The 20233-nt window shown below is 38.2% G+C and overlaps 2 protein-coding genes across 2 annotated transcripts in view; one reads left to right on the forward strand and one right to left on the reverse strand.

Moving 5' to 3' along the window:
* LOC133519366 (uncharacterized) overlaps window positions 1-1062 on the forward strand; it is a 36477-nt gene extending 35415 nt beyond the window's left edge. Inside the window, exon 5 of the mRNA XM_061853415.1 lies at window positions 546-1062. Within this exon, the coding sequence (XP_061709399.1) occupies window positions 546-676 (131 nt within the window). The 3' untranslated portion in view covers window positions 677-1062. The remainder of the gene's footprint in view (window positions 1-545) is intronic.
* A 3617-nt stretch (window positions 1063-4679) lies between these two features.
* On the reverse strand, window positions 4680-19786 carry LOC133519350 (DNA polymerase alpha catalytic subunit). Its single transcript, XM_061853393.1, has 10 exons — window positions 19511-19786; window positions 19227-19424; window positions 17979-18166; window positions 17662-17895; window positions 16376-16972; window positions 13536-13727; window positions 11994-12248; window positions 11567-11696; window positions 9077-11479; window positions 4680-4979 (listed from the first exon to the last, which is right to left on the reverse strand). The coding sequence occupies exons 1-10, from the start codon at window positions 19524-19526 to the stop codon at window positions 4753-4755; spliced, it is 4440 nt and encodes a 1479-aa protein (XP_061709377.1). The 5' UTR covers window positions 19527-19786; the 3' UTR covers window positions 4680-4752.
* Between the last annotated feature and the right edge of the window lie 447 nt (window positions 19787-20233).

The following is a 20233-nucleotide window of genomic DNA, read 5'->3' on the forward strand; positions in this document are numbered from 1 at the left end:
CTAGGAAAATATTGGTCACGTACCTAATTGTTTCCGGTCTGGGTCTGCTGTAGTTCGTTTATTTTGTTTCACCAATTATGATAACCATCGATACTACATGAAATTCGAGGTCGCTTATCATTTTTATGAAATTCAATTGGGTAGATTGTGTCCAACGCGGATGACCTAAATAGTTTACGTAGTGTGAGTGTATGTAGAAATAAATATATTTACCAAATACTCCACGTAGGCATACTTTAGAACAGGGGTTCCCAATCTTTTTCAACATGCGGCGCAGTTACAAGTTTAGTATTTTGCAACGGCGCCCTTGTAAATTTAAAATCACGGTCGAAAAAGAGTGACACGACGCTATATTATTTACCGATGCGAGCGCTCAAATAGGTACCCGCGAATATTTGTGGTTTCGGATAATGATAGAACTCACGGCGCCCCTCTTTACTTTCTACGGCGCACCAGGGCGCCGCGGCGCACACTTTGGGAACCCCTGCTTTAGAAAAATAAATAAGATATAAACCGTATCAATAGATCAATTATTTTTGTTTCAGGGTACGTCAATCGGCCCCCAGTTCATTTCTCGGCGACGTATCCCTTCCTGTACTTCGTGATGGACGCCAGCATTCACGTCGCCCTAATGGCTGGGAAAATGGTGGATCCTCTCAATTCAAGAATATTATAGTTAAAACTAAATATCTTCAGCTAGGCTGCGATTAATCACCACCGTGTCGTTATCCCCGTAAGTGGCATTGCGCAACTCGCAAAAAATAGCGGATGTACCGGAGGCTCGGTCGCAGTTGGCCAGACATTTTCGGTCACCGGTTAACTTTAATAGGTACCTGAGTATTTGCCAGTACACGTACTTTTAAGAAGTTCATTTTTTTTTTTTTAACTATTGTAGTATTCCTATTTTCTTCCATCTGATCTTTGCTAAGTAACTAGGTGCCTATTAAGTACATATGCACATGCCTGGTGAAGGTTAATTAGAAATTATTATTACAACTACCTATTAAGATACCTAAGCTACCTATATAGTACGAAAAATAGAAAACCTGTACAAATCCAAAATTGGTATTTTTGTTACCTTGGTAATTGCCCTTTTCTGTTTAGTCGCGGCACACTTTGTCGAAGGTGCGTACGACTTCATTATACGAGATAATAATAGTACATTGTGCAACGAGGGGGGTTAGTGAAATTTTGGATAAGAGGGTGGTAATTCCCGACAGCCGGAGGACCCCCCAGAGTTACACACAATGTTTTTCATCACACTTGAGAAGAAAAAACTAAATTTTAAGCGAAATAATTCTTAAATACGGTGACATATCAAACATTCGTTCGCCATTTTGTAATTTCTTGGCAGGTGAGGCATCGAAGGCACAGACCTATTCGGCATTCAGCCACGATTGAAAATAATGTAAAAATATTTTAAACGGCTGTTAAATGAATCAAATTAAATAATTGTAAACATCTTCTTCCTCGCGTTGTCCCGGCATTTTGCCACGGCTCATGGGAGCCTGGGGTCCGCTTGACAACTAATCCCAAGATGTGGCGTAGGCACTAGATTTACGAAAGCGACTGCCATCTGACCTTCCAACCCAGAGGATGGCCTTGTTGGGATTAGTCCGGTTTCCTCACGATGTTTTCCTTCACCGAAAAGCGACTGGTAAATATCAAATGATATTTCGTACATAAATTCCGAAAAACTCATTGGTACGAGCCGGGGTTTGAACCCGCGACCTCCGGATTGCAAGTCGCACGCTCTTACCGCTAGGCCACCAGCGCTTCAAATAATTGTAAACATAAACAAAAATATTAAATTACAAACGTTAGTATTTGTAAACTTGTAAATTTGTATTTTTGTTTATGTATCAAATAATTGTAAACATAAATAAAAATATTAAATTACAAACGTTAGTATTTTAAAAGTAAAACTCATTTATGCCACTTGGTTTGTATGAATAAGTGATATAATTAAAAAAAAGCTTTTTTTTCACGATCCTTAACTCCCGCGGGAACAAAATAGGCCTTTGTCCTTCAGCACACCATGAAATAAGATCTTTTTCGAGCAAGAGAGCAATTTCTTTGGCACTAGCCACGAGATTCGCTCCAAAAACATAGTAAAATATATATTTTTTCGGTTCGTGTTTATCATAATTTTTTTATTTTATTAAATCTACCCTTGAAGGGGAGTGCAGTTTTGTAGAGCAAAATGGAACTAAAAATGGGCAAAAACGCATAATTTTAATACATGATGTTCGTACATACAAATCAATTTATTTTATAAAATATTTTTTTGATTTGTGTTTTTTACGTAAGTTTAAATTATGAACAGAAATAGATAAATCATACACTAAAGTTTATATTATGACTATGAAATTAAATACAACATATAAATAAAGTACGAAAAATACAAAGTTATACAAACAAAAATCTTAACCTAAACTGAACTAAATCCTAAATCTAACCGACACACAAAAACTATCCGCACAACTCGCCCCGCGCCCCTCCAGATGCAAAGGAGCCCATCACGCTCGCTGCGTTGCCACGTTGAACGGCGATGGACAACCTCTGCATCAAAAACGACCCGGAGCGAGGGTCATGACCACACTCCCGCATGCGTCTGCCCACTTCACCAATTAATTAATGACATTTTAGAAGTGTTTCAGTGGTAATGTAAGTAAAAATACTAAATTATACTATAGTAAACACCCCTATAATGGAACAGGCACCAGTATTAGGATGGTATAGACAAATCCTGTAAAAGAAGTATTTACCATCAGTTTTAAAAAAAATTGATGAAGCCATACATCCCATGACTGGAGCAAAAAACCATAGTTTTAATTGGTTAATAATATTGAAACCAATTGCAGTAGCTTTCATTAAATACATAGAAAACATAGAGGACGAATTGGACATTTAACTTTTAAAGCATAAAGCGGCAGACATTTTACAGATGTCGGTGAAATATCAAGAGAACTCAAATTTTCGTCTTAAATGACCCATGATTGGTGCAGTTAACATATCTACTATATACTATCCTCAATAGTAGAGAGTGTATCTTCTCTCTACTCTTACGAGGATAGTGGACGACCGCTACTTCAACTTAGTCTTAAACGTCCGGTCGCACTGTACACAATAAAGCTGCCCTTAGTCGTTATATGTGTATGCGTAGGATGGCTTAAGTCGAGACTTCCGTTGAAGGCGCTATTGGTCCAGGTGTTCAAGTCGAGCTTCTTCGAAAGTAGCTACACCTTCTCTTACCTTATTGCACCATTCCAGTCTCTCAACCGCAAGCTCCTCCCAACGTTCTAATGGAATGCTGCAAGCTTTGAGATGACGCTACAGAACGTCTTTATATCGCAGAAATTTTCCCCCGTGACTACGCTTCCCATCCTTGAGTTCCGAATAGAAAACGGACTTAGGGAGTCTACAGTCATCCATGCGACAGACGTGGCCACCCAATCTTAATTGGCTTTTCATTAGAAAGGCCTCCATACCGGACATATTGGCCCGACGTAATACCTCCGTGTTAGTCACACGATCTTGCCACTTAATTCTAAGTACGCTGCGTAAACAACGCATGTGGAAAGTGTCAAGATTTCTGACGTCAGCATATTAATTTATTCATTTATTTAAACTTGATTGCACAAAATATATACAACAATGTATAAATGGCGGACGTAATGCCAAATGGCATTCTCTACCAGTCAACCATAATGAATCATAGGCTATGATTAATTAGTCCCCTTCGTTTGACTTTTTGGTTTTTTTCTTCTTGAGAATCTAAAAGCGTAAAGCAAGTTTCATACACTTTTTCTATAGCTCTTAACTCTTAATAATAATAAATAATCGAAAAAAAAATTAGACGAACGGGCGTAGCTGTAGTTAAATTGTGTTACATTATAGTACATTACGATACAAGTGCGAAAAATAGGAAATTCGAAACGAGTGCCGATAAATTAAAACACGACCGAAGGGAGTGTTTTTAATCGACACGAGTTGCGAATTACCTATTCGCACATGTATCGTACAACGTTTTACAGTACATATGGCCCTTTAAATGTTCGACCCAATAACTTAATATGCTAAATTTCGCACTAGTGTGCTAAGTAGCACCATATGTACTACTTTAGCACATATTTTGGTCACACTTTTGAAGTTTGACAGTCGTTCTATACTATCCTATTTGTATGGTTTTAAGTATAAAATGAATGTTTTGTTGTTTTTAAAGTAACTATAGCAAAAGTTTCGTGTAAAATGAGCGATAAAAATATTTCGGTGACGCCACCACATATTCGCGAGTTGCGCCAAAAGAGCAACGATGCCCTATAATTTGGGTTAGTGAATATATCATAGAAAGTTTATAATATGTGTGTAGATAAAATAGTGTATGTCCAAACACTCGTGTATTTTGATGCCTTTTATTATGTAGCAGTCACATAAACTACTATTAAATATAGAAAAGTAATGTACTAATGTCTTGAAATGATATGACGAGTAAAATTGAATTGAGGGTTCAAAAAGGTATGGAGAAGCGATTTTGAGTGGTCGTCGTCGTCCACTTTCGTCTTAATAACAAGTAGGGTGTGCATTTTTAAAACGTTAAGTAATAAGTATATTCATATAACGTTATGTACGTACAATGAATTTTAAAAATTTGGTGTATTAAATGAATATTCACTACAGATATCTACAAATAAGTTTATTGAAAAACATTATAAAAATAGACGATTAAACTAAACATAGATTGTGTGTATACTAATAGGAGCCTAACTCCATGAAAGCGTCTATGTGTTCAGTCTCCGGGAGAACGTCGATCTCGACGGCCTCCGCTTTCGCCTTGGTGCCGAGTTTCGGGTCCACGCTGAAGAAGCGGAACAGCTTTGAAAGGTTTATTATAGAGTAGGCGGAGTGAGCCAACCAATCCTCTGTCATCTCTTTCAATACTTGGAAAGCTGAAGCCACGTGTGATGCGACTCGGACCCCTGTAACAAGAACGGAAGTTCGCCGTCGTTAGCTATAACTTCGTTTTTTTAGGGTTCCGTACCAAAAAGGTACAAAAGGAACCCTTATCGTGCGACTCTGTCCGTCCGTCAGTCTGTCACATTGCTAAATATCTCGAGAAGTACTTAAGCTATCGATTTGAAATTTGGAAAAGTAATGAATAACGCAAACCCAAACATATTGGAAGTGTAATTTTTTTTATTTTATTTGTATTAATTATGGAAAATTCCCAATATAAAGAGGGGGCAAAATTTCAAAGTCTAGTTACTAGGTCAAGTGGGGTATCATTTGAAAGAGCTCAAATTGAAAATTACAAAACAATTTTTTATTTAATTTTTTCTTAGTAAAAAAAATTGACGTATGAAGGAAAATGTGAAGAAAATGCCATTCCCCTTCCCCTTATCTCCGAAGTTTACGAATGAAAAATTATGAAATTTTTACATAATAATAACATTATCATAAAGATTACAGTAAAAATAAAATCAGACCTCTATCTTGAGAACTTTTTTTATTAATTAAGTAACAAAAAACATTTTGTAATTTAATTTGCAATTTAATCCCGTTTGCGAGTGTTTTCTTATAGTTGAAATTCCTATGAGTTTACACTAAAGGCACCATCTTTCAAATAAAATAAAAATTATTGAAATCAGTTAATTTGATAAAGAATTATTATCCCTGGAAAACCAACAAACATCGCACAAATTAGTTAGCCAATTCGTCCATAGATGGCGCTGTACACAATTATACTAATAGTATACTTCTGGTCAAAAGTCTCTCTTGAGAAAATTGAAAGTTTGTACGGAACCCTCGGTGCGCGAGGTAAACGAACTCGCACTTGACCGGTTTTTTTTAAATTAGAAATTGTATACCAATTGTATACCCTCAAAAAGTAGTGCTAACTTTTTCATTCTAAAGGGTCTAGCAGGCTAAGCGAACAAGAAGTGCCCCCAACGACGGATTTTGTCGATATTTCTGGTAGTGTACTGTTAGGTCCTAAGGAAGTGTCGGCTTTTAGTGTATAAACATAAAGCAGTAGCATCAACTTCTGCGAGTTCAACAATCTTCACAACAATTGGCGATGCTGGCTCTGCGTCTGCAACCTACTGCTTTATGTTTATACACTAAAAGTCGAGCAGTAGGTTGCAGACGCAGAGCCAGCATCGCCAATTGTTGTGAAGATTGTTGAACTCGCAGAAGTTGATGCTACTGCTTTATGTTTATACACTAAAAGCCGACACTTACCACACAATAAATCATTTATGCAAATTAACATATTAGTGCATTTGCTATATAAATCAGCCTCTTGCTCTGTTTCTATGCATTTTTGTTTCCCACGGATATTTCTTAATGTTTTTTTACAAGACTTGCATTTAATGTTTTCCATTTTCCACTACAAAATGCAAAAAACAAATGCAGATAATATTATGTGTCAGATGTTATCAAAGCTGACACGTCATCGTTGATGTACTTCTATCTGTACATATAATGCCAGTGACTACTTATTGGAGAATCGTTTTTTTTGACATGAAGCACGAATATTTGTGCAAATATTTTTATATGTGTATGTAGTGGGAATTAGTGGCTACTCATGCATATTTTTTTTGGAGGTGTACCTCCGCGAAAAGTAAAAAAAAAATTGGAAGGAAAAAAATATTTTTATTTTTTGCAATGAAGTTTAAGGACAGGATGCTGGTAAAAAATATGCATTTTGTAGTTTTTTTTTTATTGTTATCAAATATAATTTTGTTAGGTTCACGTAACTTGAATCGTTTATAAAATATGACACTTTCAATGATACCCTAATTATTTTACGTTATCCTGAATAACTCGCAAACAAAAGAGAATCGAGGTCTGATGTTAAGCATGGAGGGTCCTTAGGACCTAACAGTACACTACCAGAAATATCGACAAAATCCGTCGTTGGGGGCACTTCTTGTTCGCTTAGCCTGCTAGACCCTTTAAACATGAGTTACTATGCACTGAATTATAGTGTCGTTTACATATTATTGTACCACAATATCATAGGAATCCTAGCATTTCGGTAGAAAAAGACTTTTGAGGTTAGAAAAACTCGAATCTTTAAAAAACGGAGTATATTTACATTATGATGTTACTACACTGTCGTTGATCACACTAAAATTCAAGGTAAAGTAATTGCCTTGCGTTTTATAAAAGGCCCATAACCTGTAATCGTCGTCCGAGTCCAACTAATTATGTAGTTAGAGGCGAATGGAGATTACAGGTCGCGGGCCTTTATGAAACGCAACCCCGGCATTTTATTTAGCTTTCATTGCTGACTAAGTAGTATTTTATATACAATCATCTTCATTACCTATTTGTCAAGACGAGCCTAACCATGTTAGTTTATTAGGGTTCTTGTGGCTGCTTTCCGTTTCTATTATCTTATACATTTAAACGAGCGATTCTTGTATATATATATTTCGGGAATTTCGAAAAAGGCTCTAACGATTTCGATTAAATTTACTAAGTATATCGAGGGTTTCCGAGGCGGAAATCGATCTAGCTAGGTCTTATCTCTGGGAAAACGCGCATTTTTAATTTTTATATGTTTTTGAGCAAAGCTCGCGCGTATCCCAGATATTATGTATTACATAACCTAAAATAAAAATTTCAGTTCAATTATAAATATTAGAAGTAAACACCAGGTTTGGTATCATAAGATTACGTTTGTCAGTAAAATTAAGTATGAGAAACTGCGAAGTATGTGAATTTGGAAATGCACGATTTTTTTGTAAACATACATCGGTAGGTATAGTTAAAAGCAGAAAACCACTCCCACTGCGATGCTGGTTAATACCGTGGGCTGCGGTAACAGCGGGTCGGGCGGGCTTGCCGGCCGTATCAAGTGTTAGTGAATCATGAACATATCACATCACGTGTCGCTTATATCATTATATTTGTATCATACATTTAAATACGGATGTTGACATGAATCGCAAACGTATAAAATGTTATGTTTTTACCATTTTTTGCAGCGAATATTTGAATGCTGAAAATCATATTTTGTTTCACGGTATTGGGTATCACGTGACTGCAAACGCATATCGGAGCGCGTTACATCACAGCGCGAGAAGAACCCACATGCTGGCACTTTACATGGCTATATTTGACAAATATTCGTATTGCGTCTCTTTCTTTTGACATACAAAACAAAAGGGACGTAACACGAATATTTGTCAAATCATAAAGCCAAGTGAAGTGCCAGCAATAGCCAAGTAGTCAAACCTGGCTAAATGCACAACCTTGCAGTCACAAAAAAGTTACGATGGAGCCTGGATTCTTCGATGGTGACAAGTTTCTGATGATTTTTGTGCATAAACATGTTACTCATTATTTGACCTTATGTATGTCCTTAATATCTTAGAAATTAAATACTACATCATATCAATTCCTATGACTGACAGTTTGACAGCAATTTGTTTATTTATCACATCCTCCGATAGCAGCATGGTTCCATTTTTATTACCTGTAACTATGCCTAAGGTGCCTAACTAAGGTGACAAATGATAAAGAGCCGACCATCTTAGCCCTACTGTCGTCTTCTATATCACATGACATTTTGGAGCGTTTAGGTGAATTTTTATTTAAAATTGATGAGTAAATATTTTAAATATATGTTTTTGTAATAATTAAGTTTCTATAAGATGAAGAGTTCTAAAAATTTGTCAACATCTTTATAAGTAGAACTCGAAAGCAGGATATTCTGAAAACTCTATACTTAGCATACGCGACTAGGGATGTAAATTCCGGAAAAAAATCAATGTTTTATTCAGAAAAGTTAAATACGTCATACACAATGCCACTGATGAATGATGACAGTGTCATAGTCAATAAAATGCCAGAAACTAACACATTAGACGTGCAACCTTAACCTACTTCGCATCGTTTTTTTCGATAGAAGCTTGAAAAAACGAACCGTTTGGAAATTTTCCCGTATTATTCCGGGTTTTTTCAACGCTATATGCGACCGACCCGGTGGACGAACCAGTTCATCAATATCAATCATATTTCATTTCATAAGCACACTACGCAAAAAAATTAGTTTGAGTCCACTTACTTAAGTTATTGTGTCTGTTGATGTCGAACAGGAAGAGGAAGAAATTTATTTGCAGATAGAGGTCTTTTTCAGTGTATTCTCTAAACATGACGCCCTTCTCGCAGCGCGGGCAGAGCGGGAAGCCGCCGGCGAAGGCCTGCGGCAGCCGCGGCGAGCGGTGCGCGCACGCGGGGTCCTCGCAGGCCAGCCAGCCGCCGTAGTACTGCGCCGCGCACCCTCGCAGCTGCCCGCTCAGCGCGTTCTGAATGCTAGCCAAGTAGTCCACAGGCTTCGCGCTGCATTTAGGGTTCTGGCAGCACTCCATGAACGATACGGTCTCTTTGTCCATTTTGACAAAAGATTCCCTGATTTTATTCTCCGTCTTACAATTTTCACTGACGCACATAAAAATGAATTCTCTGCAATGTCTGTATTTTTCTTGTTCATTTTCGAGTTCGTAGGTGTCCGTCTGCGTGGCTTCCTTTTTGACGGCTTGCCTGTAGCCCGAGGGGTCTAGGCCGAGGCAGCCGGCCACTCGCGCCGGGTCCACGCCCTCGATGGGCTCGCAGATACGCGATATGACCGGGTGAAGTTGGTGCGCCAAGTAGTATTGGTAGTCTACCTTCAAATGTTCCGAACTTTTTAGTTCTTCTATATGATATGCTCTTTGCGTCGCCGTATTCGCAGTCCCATCTTCGCAAATAATATATGGAACGATATCGCCTTTCTTGAATCGTCTACTATTTTTCAAATTAAGTCTGAGAGCAACTTGCACATGCGGTTGCGTATGTTTGTCGGCATATTCGCTAGGGTTTTTCGTCAGTTGCTTCGTTATGGTCAACATAGAGAGAGGAATTTTCCCACCCACGAGATCTTCTTTCAGCTTATTGAGATGGGCCTGTATGGTCTCGAGGCGGTCGTCGGCGGTCTGCTCGGACAAGATCTGCGTGAGGATGAAGCGGCCCGCCTCGGCCGCCAGCTGCGACCAGTCGCGCCGCACGATGTCCAAACCTTTGTGTTCTTGACTCATTACATATTCTCCGCTTTTATTTTTACTAATTACGACTGCTGCGTACTTTTTCTTTTTTAACAGTAATAGGTATCGAAACACGCCGTCAATATCTAACTCAATCTGTTTGTACTTCTTGTTGATCTCTCGTTTCAAATCGTTGCCGATCTTGAAGACGTAGTCGTAGTCCAAGCAGTTGGTGTTGATCATCAAGCTGTCGGTGTCGCCGTAGACCACCTCGTAGTTGAGCTTGTGCACGATGTCCTTGGTGTCGAGGAGGATCTCGCGGCCCTTCATGGTGACGAGCGCGGCCAGCGGCTTGGCGTAGAAGCGCGAGTGCGCGAACCCGAGGCAGCCGTACATGGAGTTGGCCGTCAGCTTCAGTGCCGTCTGCCGGATGTTGTACTGCATGTACTGCTCCGGGGGCAGATCGCTCGCCTTCATCAACTTCTTAACTTCTCTTCTACTCTCTACCAATTTTCGAATTTGCGTCGGTAGCACGCCAAATTCACTATTAGGTCCCGGCAGCACTAGATTGTTCACGTCATCGTCGGGGGCGGAAGCGTTCTTCCTTTTTACAGTAGTAAAGCAGATATTGTACTCCTGTATTATACTGGGATATAAGGAATTGAAGTCCATGAGCAGAATGAGTTTATCGTAGAACCCTCTTTTAGGATCGAGCACCAGGCCGCCGGAGTAGGCGGCTTTCCTCCTGGGCTGCGGGGCGGGCGGCGCGGCGGCGCGGCCGGCCGCCTTGTCGGGCACGATGTACTGGCGCTCCGTGAACGCGTGCAGCAGCAGGAACTCGTTGCGCTCGGAGCGCCCGCCCAGCAACGTCCGCGACATCACGTTGCCGGCTATTTGCGTGATTTGCAAGGCGAGCGGAATAACATTCAGTTCGCACATTATCTTGAGTATGTAGGACGCGTCTTGCATACTCAGCGACACTAGCTGAAGGAGATCGCCGCTGTTTTCGTAATATCTGGGTATATCTTCGAGAGCCACGTCGACACGTTCGCCTTCGGCCATTTTGAGAACGTTTACACATAGCGTGTCCATATCGAAACTCCTCGACGAGATGAGTTCCATGGCTGAAACTTTAATGTCGCAGACCAGCCGTCCCAAAAAAGCGTCTTTACTTGCGAATTTTCTATGAGGAACCGTAGACCTCTTTAGGCGACCCAAACGAGACCAATTTGGTATATTCATGTCTAATACATTTCCTATTAATAAATCTTGTTGGTATCCCTGTAGATCGTGGCCTACGACCAAATCTGGATCTAGTTTCCAGAATTGTACCATGAAATAGTTTAGCAGTTCCCTCTCCGTGTCGCATTTAGTCAACTTGGTAGCTTTGTACTGAGACAGCGCCTGCTTCAGGTCCATCGGCCACAGGTCGTCACACTTGGTGACCACTGCAACCAAAACAACAAATACATGTCACACACACTCGGACCCGCCATACTCGACCACTGCTGGGTACATCAAGTTGGGATACTTGCCACAGAAATGTTGCTGGAAAGGCGGGTTTGGTGGTGGTTTGTGCACAGGGAAGTTGTTATGTACCAAACAGCTTAGCATTAATATTTTTTGTTTCCTAGTTTTTACATTCGTGATTGTTCTCATGTTAATCTGAAAGAGAACATTTTCTCAATAATAATCGGTTACGTATAATACCACTAATAATAGAAATTCGTAGTGAGCAGTTGATAGATAAACAGAGATAGGGTTTCTGAGATAGGGTAGGGACACAAGTCTTTGACCAAGTGAGTATGGGCGAGTGCAAAATCGGCTTGATTTGAGCCATTCAGTGCTCCGCCATTCGCGTATTATGGAATCACAGTTTTGTCTTACGTATTATGAAATTTCAGTTTTGTCTTAGAGACCCTACCTCTACTATCTCTCAACTTTGGTGGTTAGTATTATTACCGCGCATATAACTATTGGCGGAGGTTCTAAGTCACCAGTCCTAATAACGCTTATATTTTCCATTTTTTCTGTGGCCCCCTCAACCTTACACCAGGACACTCTGGCCTGCACCGCGGCGGGCTGCCGCACCTCCAGCCAACAGGGCCCTTTGATCTTCCTCTCCAGCAGAAAAGTCTCCAGCGAAGATGTGTTGGAGCCAAATATATGCGAGAACGTCAGATACTTCTTTCCCACTGGGGGCGCTGGACATGCTGCCTGCGAAATGAAATAGAAATTATCGAAAACAGGATATAATATTTTCAAAGCCCCTTCATTTGTAGTTAAACGCTAAAAGAATCTAAGGATTAGTAGAATATAGGGAGCTTCATATATAGGATGATTCGTATGGATGAATTGGTGTAGATGATAAAATCAACCACTGTCTCAGGCAGGTACATTTTGCTTAGATTTAAAAATAAATAAATACTTGGGGCTAGCCAATCTATCCCCAAACTAAGTAAAGCTATACAGGGTGAAATAGTTAAGTGTTTACATGCGAGTATTCCGTAAATATAACAGCTATAAAAAAACTGACATCGTAAGTACGTTATCCAATGAGTAAAAATAAAACAAACATCTAAAATATTAAGTTTAAAAGTCCCCGTGCATTCGCGTTCGTTGTGTCGTTTATTTGTCTACACTAGTAGAAGATAGAAATATGATTACTTGTTTACATGATTAATCTATACTAATAATATACTTATATAATATATAATTATACCACGTCAGTGGCAAACAAGCACAGGGCCCGTCTGATGGTAAGCAGTCACCGTAGCCTATGGACGCCTGAAATCATGATGTTACATTATATGCGCGTCGCCGACTTGACAAAACACAACAGTACATTGTGTCACAAGCTAATCGAAGGGTTTTACAGTTGAATTCTAAAATTCACTACGCTCAGGATTCTAGTGCATGATGGAAATAATTTTGCTACAATGTGACACATACTGCTTTTTATTTAAGCAAAAAAAGGTGTATGATCTTCACACTTCACTTTGATCCCTCCTGCTAGGGAAGAAAGAGCCCTTTTTTGTATGGGTGAATGGGTAATGTGAAAACGATTACCAGCGTCTCCTAGAACAAGTTCCAGACGAAGAACGTCTGTAAACAAAAAAATATGATTACGTCCTTATAAAAAAAAGGTTTGATTGCGTTATTATAGACTAATCGCGTAAAGAAAAAATCATATTTCTATCTCCTACTGTAGATAAATAAACCACTTATCGAACGTCGTACGAAATGTATTAGGCAATTTAAACTAAATATTTTGGATATTTCAACTTGAAATTTTCAAGTTATGTTAAAAAAAGTTATTGATGTAATTTTACTCATTGCATAACGTATTTTCAATGTCAGTTTTTAAACGCATGTAAACAATTGACGATTACGCCCTGCATACCCACCTATAGTACCTAAAAGCTCTGCTGCCTGTATATGGGTATGGGTAAAATTGTAAATAGTTTTATAAAATGCGTGTAAATGTGTTGTTGTAAAACTGACCGAGTATTTGACCTCCAGATAGTCGGATACGGCGGGCACGTCGGGCAGGCTGAAGGCGTAGCTGCGCGCCACCTTGCGCGACTTGAACTCCTTCAGGCCGAGCTCGCCCGCCACCGACTGGTTGAACTCCTCGTAAACGTCCATCATACTCACCTCTTGCTCCGTTGCCTCTAAGGTGATCGGGTCTAGTTTCTGGAAATATCAGAAAAATTATCGTGAATATTACAGAAACATCATTACAAAATTGCATGCATTTTGGGAAGATTAACACAAATATATGTACTAGAAGAGCGCTTGTAGAGCACCTGGTGGCCTAGCGGTAAGAGCGTGCGACTTGCAATCCGAAGGTCGCGGGTTCAAACCCTGGCTCGTACCAATGAGTTTATCGGAACTTATGTACGAAATATCATTTGATATTTACCATTCGCTTTTCGGTGAAGGAAAACATCGTGAGGAAACCGGACTAATCCCAATAAGGCCTAGTTTACCCTCTGGGTTGGAAGGTCAGATGCCAGTCGCTTTCGTAAAAACCAGTGCCTACGCCAATTCTCGGGATGAGTTGCCAAGCGGACCCCAGGCTCCCATGAGCCGTGGCAAAAGTGTCGGGACAACGCGAGGAAGACGAATGCAGAAAACTAGAAATTATGAACAAATAATTACTTAACCTTTTGACCGCCAAAGACGTCATATGACGCGCGCGGCTACAGCCTAATATCAACCTTCATGCCTACCCACAAGGTTCACGATTACGCTCCGCGTACGATAGGCGTGGCGTTCACAAGGTTAAGTACAAAGAATATAAGACGAAAATAGGCGGGTCCACACAGAGCGACCATACGCGCGAGGCAATTATCTCACGCTCAAACTGGCAAGTGTAGACGTGCCTCAGCCGAACCGGCGCGCTAAGGCGAGGAAAACGCGCGCGAGCACTTCTACACTGGCCGGTTTGTGCGTGAGGAAATTGCCTCGCGCGTACGCTCTCTCTGTCCACACACCGCCTAATGACCAAAACGCGAATGAATTTCTAATACTATACATAATGTAACTCTGACTGTTTGTCTGTAAACACTTCACACTCAAACCGCTAAAACAATTTCGTTAAAATTTGGTATGGACATAGTTTCAGTCTGATGTTAATAATCTCTTAATGTTTAAGTACAAGAGTGTCAAGTATCATCCATTATTTTATTGTGTTTATTATTATTTAATTTGCTAGCCTTTTGTGTCCCAATGCTTGGCAAAGGCCTCCCTTTCGTATTTATCGTATTTATTTATATTATTATGAAATAAATATAAGATTATTTTATTTAAAGACACGTATAGGAAACATTTATATTTGAAGGTCTATCTCAGTCACAATTAAATCTTGATGCTGCACTGTTTCTCAAAATACTAGACACGAAAGTTCAGGATTCATTAAAGTTCATCTGTCTTGTTTCAGAAACATTATTGAGTATCACTTACAGTCAAGTGCTAAAATATGTATCGAAAGAATTGTCTGATAAATATGGTACTACGCTCTTATTACACTGGAATAAGATGCTACAGGACATATTTTTGAGTAAGATGTGTACATCCATATTTTTACACTTGACTGTACAACAAAATGACTTCTGGGTGCTTATTTAATTAACATTGTTTTTGTGACATGAAAGAAATAACATTACTTACCATTATCAACCTTCGAGACAAACAAAAAGTACAGATAATTACTAGCGATGCCACAAATATTCGGCAATTATTCGGTATTCGGCCTATTCGGTCCATTTTCCCAATATTCAGTATTCGGCCGAATACGACCACTTTTCATAAAAGTGTGACCCAATATGATGTGTATGTTTTATGGCTGTGGCTAAATATTTGGTATTCGGACAAAACCTCTATTCGTGGCATCTCAAATAATAATGTAGACACTCGCAGTGAGGCCAGTGAGTCAGCCAAGATTGCAAAGCATAAAAGGTGATATAATAATAAGCCATAGATGAGAATGCATATATCATTATGGACACTAAATGATCTCCCACGTTATCTTTATAAATATTCGCAATGCTGTGTTTTGCTAAATACATTTAAAGCTTGTATTTATTTATAAAAAAAATGTTCAATCAGCCTTACTTGGACCAAACCAACACAATAAATATTACTACACAAGAAATCGCCTAGAATTATTCTCTCGTGTTATTACATTATTGTGTATTAGGTACCTATCTATTGAATATAGACAGCTGTTTGGTAGGTAAAACTGTTTTAGAGACGCAACATCCCTGTCCTGATTGCTAAACAAACAGTACAGGATCAGTGCGAAAAACAGTTGATTAAATATAGAAGACAATGTTATCATTAACAGCAATTAAAAAAAATCTCTTAGAAATCTTTTACTTACCATTTTCAGGATACTATGTAGTAAATAATAAATATCATGAAATTACTTAGTAAGTTATTTTGTGTTTTGCATACCTATGTAAAAATGCTGCATGGCTGCTGTACAATAAAAAGTAATTTTGTCACAAAGAATTATGGATATATGAACAGAAACAAGACGAACATACTGTAGCTCATAATTTGCATTTGCATGAGAGGTTCCATACCGACAAATCATCATATAACCTATATTGTCCATGATAGAATTCTTAACATAGCACTAAATCAATACAGTTGTTAATTTATGTTATTTATTCTTGGAAATAAAATAAACTGAAGAAAAAGAAAAATGGAAGAAGATGGAGGAGCTTTTACCCTCAAGGGATCATACATCACTTTATGGAATATAACAAAAGAAAAGTCAATTTTATAATGATGTGTGAGAACAAAGCTCAAATAGTACAATAAAATAAACTCACATATTCTCTTGGTAGAAGGAATAACTGTCGATTTATGTTCTTGACCACCAGGCAGCAGGATACTGTTCCTGCAGACTTATTGCCAGGCTTGACATACACGCGCCCAAACAGGTAAACCACCCCGGGCTTCACATAGCGGTCCTCCCACGCATCCAGCCAGTAAAACCTCAGTATTTGCTCTCCATTTTCATTAGTCTGCAGGGGCAACAACCCATCAGTTTGGACAGCTAAACTGGCTTGGTTGTCACCCATCTCATTCATCCAGTTATTAGATAATTCTTTTAGCTTAATAGGGGAAGGTTCTTTCTTTGATGTGGAAAAGATTTCAAACTGCTCAGTAAGAAATTCATCCGCCACATCAGTTATGGTGGCAGCAGAACTGGGAGTGCTCTTATCATCTTTTGCCACAGCATCTGTCTGAGTTGGTAAAGCATCATTATGAAAATCATCATGAAGGTCAATATCTTGTGTTTGAAACTCTTCAATGGTTTGTGAAGCACTGTCATCCAATTCTTTTTTTATATCTTTGTCAATAGTCCATTCAGGCTTACTTGATACTGTTTTTTCATATGATTTAGGAGGCTCCCTGTCTTCAGCCTTTAAATAAATAAAAATTATACAATAACATATATGTATGTATGTATGTATGTCACTTTATTGCACATAAACAGGTTAACATAAAACAGACAATACAAAAAAAAAATGTTATATACAAAGGCGAACTTTTCCTTAAAAGGGATCTCTTCCAGCTAAGCTTTGAGAAAATGTAAAAGGCATATAATTTACAATCATCTTACAACTAACATTGAAACCATTGAAAAGAGGTGTCTGCTTAATTAAAACTGTCCAGCCTGGTCCAGCCCTTAGTACAGTCAGCATCAATAGTAGAGCTTATGAAACAATACCCCAAAAGTATCTGCCCTCCAACACTAATACTCTTCCGAATACAGATATTCTAAATGTACAGTTTGCACTCAAAAACTCTATTCACAGTGTAATTGTTTTACATATAGAGACATATCTCTTTTTGTTAAATTATTAGAGAATGGTAGATACTTTTGTTTGATGCATAGTTTGATCTGTTATTTTTGATGCTGACTGTACACAATAAAAACAATCTAAAATATGGGTGAGGATAGAAGGTAATGAATACATGAGTATAGTAAATAATCAAATAATGTAATATACATGCAATGTAAAATCTATGACAAGATAATTGTATATAAAATGATTTGTAAATGTAAATATTTACCAATAAATATCATATCATATCATAATGTACTTACATTGTCATCTCTCTCTGTTTTGACTTCAAAAGTATGCTGCTTACTAATATTTGTAGTCTTTTTCACTGAAGAGGACAGGCTTTTGAAATAGTTCTGAGCGTCTTTCTTGCTTGAATCTACAGTGATAACCTTCTGGGCAATCAGAGCTTTTGGTTTGACAACTGCTGATGCCACATTGCCATCCAAATCTGACATAATATCTGATAAAATATTATCTTCTGATATTTTAGTGTCCTATAAAATTAATTATTAATTATATACATATATGTTTATTGTTTTAATCAAACTCTAAATTAATTACTATATAATCATTGCACCTCTTTTTTCCTAGTGGGCATAACTCCCAGTAAATTTCTTATGTTGCCTTTGGCCGAAGGGGCTGCAATGCGAGCCTTCCGTTTTTGACCACGGCCACTTTCTTTGTTTGTGGATGATACATAAGTGTCATCAACATCTTCATCATCATCAAAAATTTCACGGCCATCTTCTACATATCCTGTTCCATCTGAAAGAGTGAAGAAATGGTAGCTTTGTTTTCTTCACAATCAATTATGAGAAAAATTTACATTAGAAAAAATGTACAATGAAAACAAGAGTTAAGCTATGATAGTCCACTCGCACACAAGACAAGGTCGTCTACCTTACTCCCTGCCAATGGACTACCTAAACCATTAATAAATTTCCAGTTTCATGATATGTTCCTTACAGTCATTATCAGTGATCGGTTTTTTGGATTCTCCCTCGCGGGATATCAAGCAGAAAAGTTAATATAGATACGACAGTTTCCCGCGATACCGAACAAACCGTACAAAAATAAAACAATTTAAATTATCTCTAAGGAATTTTTTACTCTTACATGGCAACCAGTTGAGACAAAAACTTCTATTCTTTTCCTAATCTCAACATTTTATTTAAAGCAAAATATATTAAAACCTCCACAAAGTATTAAAGCATATATATTATATTTTTTCCATCATGACAGATATATGCTTATATAAAAAATACTTCAAAATCTTGACATTGACATTTCATTATTTTCTCTGGATTTCAGTTCTAATTATTTTTGGTGAGCAATAAAACCATTTGACATTGTGGACATTGTTTTTCTCAAACTACCTCTCAGTTGAAAGAAGTGTAATTCACTTTTTGATAACGAACTCATTTATTCAAACAATTAACCCGTAGTAACCATATATTAGCTGATAGACACGCGTACTTACTCGCCGAACTTTTATCCAAACAGTACAAAATGTGCCGCTTTGGAGGCAGCAAATGAGCTGTCAGTGTAAACACTTGTGCTCATTTGTTCGATTTAGACAATAGAATGGTGAGTAAAAGTACTCGTCTATCAGCTACTTAGATGTTTTAAAGTGTAATAAATAAACACATTGTATTTTTTTGCCTTTTCTAATAACATAAAGCCCGGATTCCCGGGGCATATCCATACTAACATAATGATTGAGGTCATTCATCCCATGTCGAATCCAAAAAACCGATCACTGGTCATTATGTAAACAGAAATACATTTTTGAGGATAGCTGTAGCCTTTACGACCAAATGCTCACCGTCCTCGATCCAGTCGTCCTCCTGACGGCGCTGCACGCGCGCGCTGTACTCGCGCTCATCCACGGTGTCGTATACGTTCTCCATGTCGTCCACATCATACTTGTTTTTTGAACCTTTTCCTTTTAAATTTTTTAACTTTTCCAATGCTGATAATCTTCCGAACTTATCAGTTTTTTGGCGTTTAGCCCTTTGTCCAGCTAAAAGTTAAACAAGGAGTATAGTAAGGTTAATAAAAACACTTTTATGTAAAAAGGTGGATTAACAGATCTTATGTGATTGTTACCTATAGATTCCGCCATGTTTTAATATTTATTTATTAACAAACTTCATTCGTAGAGTATTATTAACAAAGTGATTTTCTTGTAAAAGGTTTTTTGAATCGCCTGACGCTGACAGAGATTAGTTTTCTACTGGAGTTTGACGTTTAACATTTGGATTGGCGCGAAAACTTTTTTTTTTTAGAGACAATGACATGTTTAATATATGACATACTCTAAAGCTACTACAGACGCGCGTACCGGTCGATCAGCATATCTCTTAAGTGCCAATTACATCCACACTTTATGGCCTAATATCAGGTCCATAGATATAATATTTCTAAAGATGGAGTCTAAGCCAGCTGTAACCGTAGCTACACACAGCCACATTTTATGTACGATTAACAATGAGATGACAAAAGTTGTGGCCAAATCGATAAACTATCGGAATTTTTTACAATTTTAATTTTACTTGAAAGGATTTCAACTACTTAAAATGAACAAATAACCGACGGAAATCCATGAGTCACCGGCTAAAACCAAATTAAATATGTTTCCCGCAATAATAGAGTTATTCTATGATATCATAAAGTATTCATTATCCATAAGCATTTCTATGATGTACATTTTTAGTGCTTAATTTAATCGCTATTCCGTTCCACTGTGCAGAGATTATCGATATATAACATGATTAAAATCGACAAGTCCACGTCCCTAAAACGCACACATACATAGCTTGCCCACCACCT

Source organism: Cydia pomonella, chromosome 1, assembly GCF_033807575.1.
Source record: "Cydia pomonella isolate Wapato2018A chromosome 1, ilCydPomo1, whole genome shotgun sequence".
In the NCBI taxonomy this organism is placed as follows: domain Eukaryota; kingdom Metazoa; phylum Arthropoda; class Insecta; order Lepidoptera; family Tortricidae; genus Cydia; species Cydia pomonella.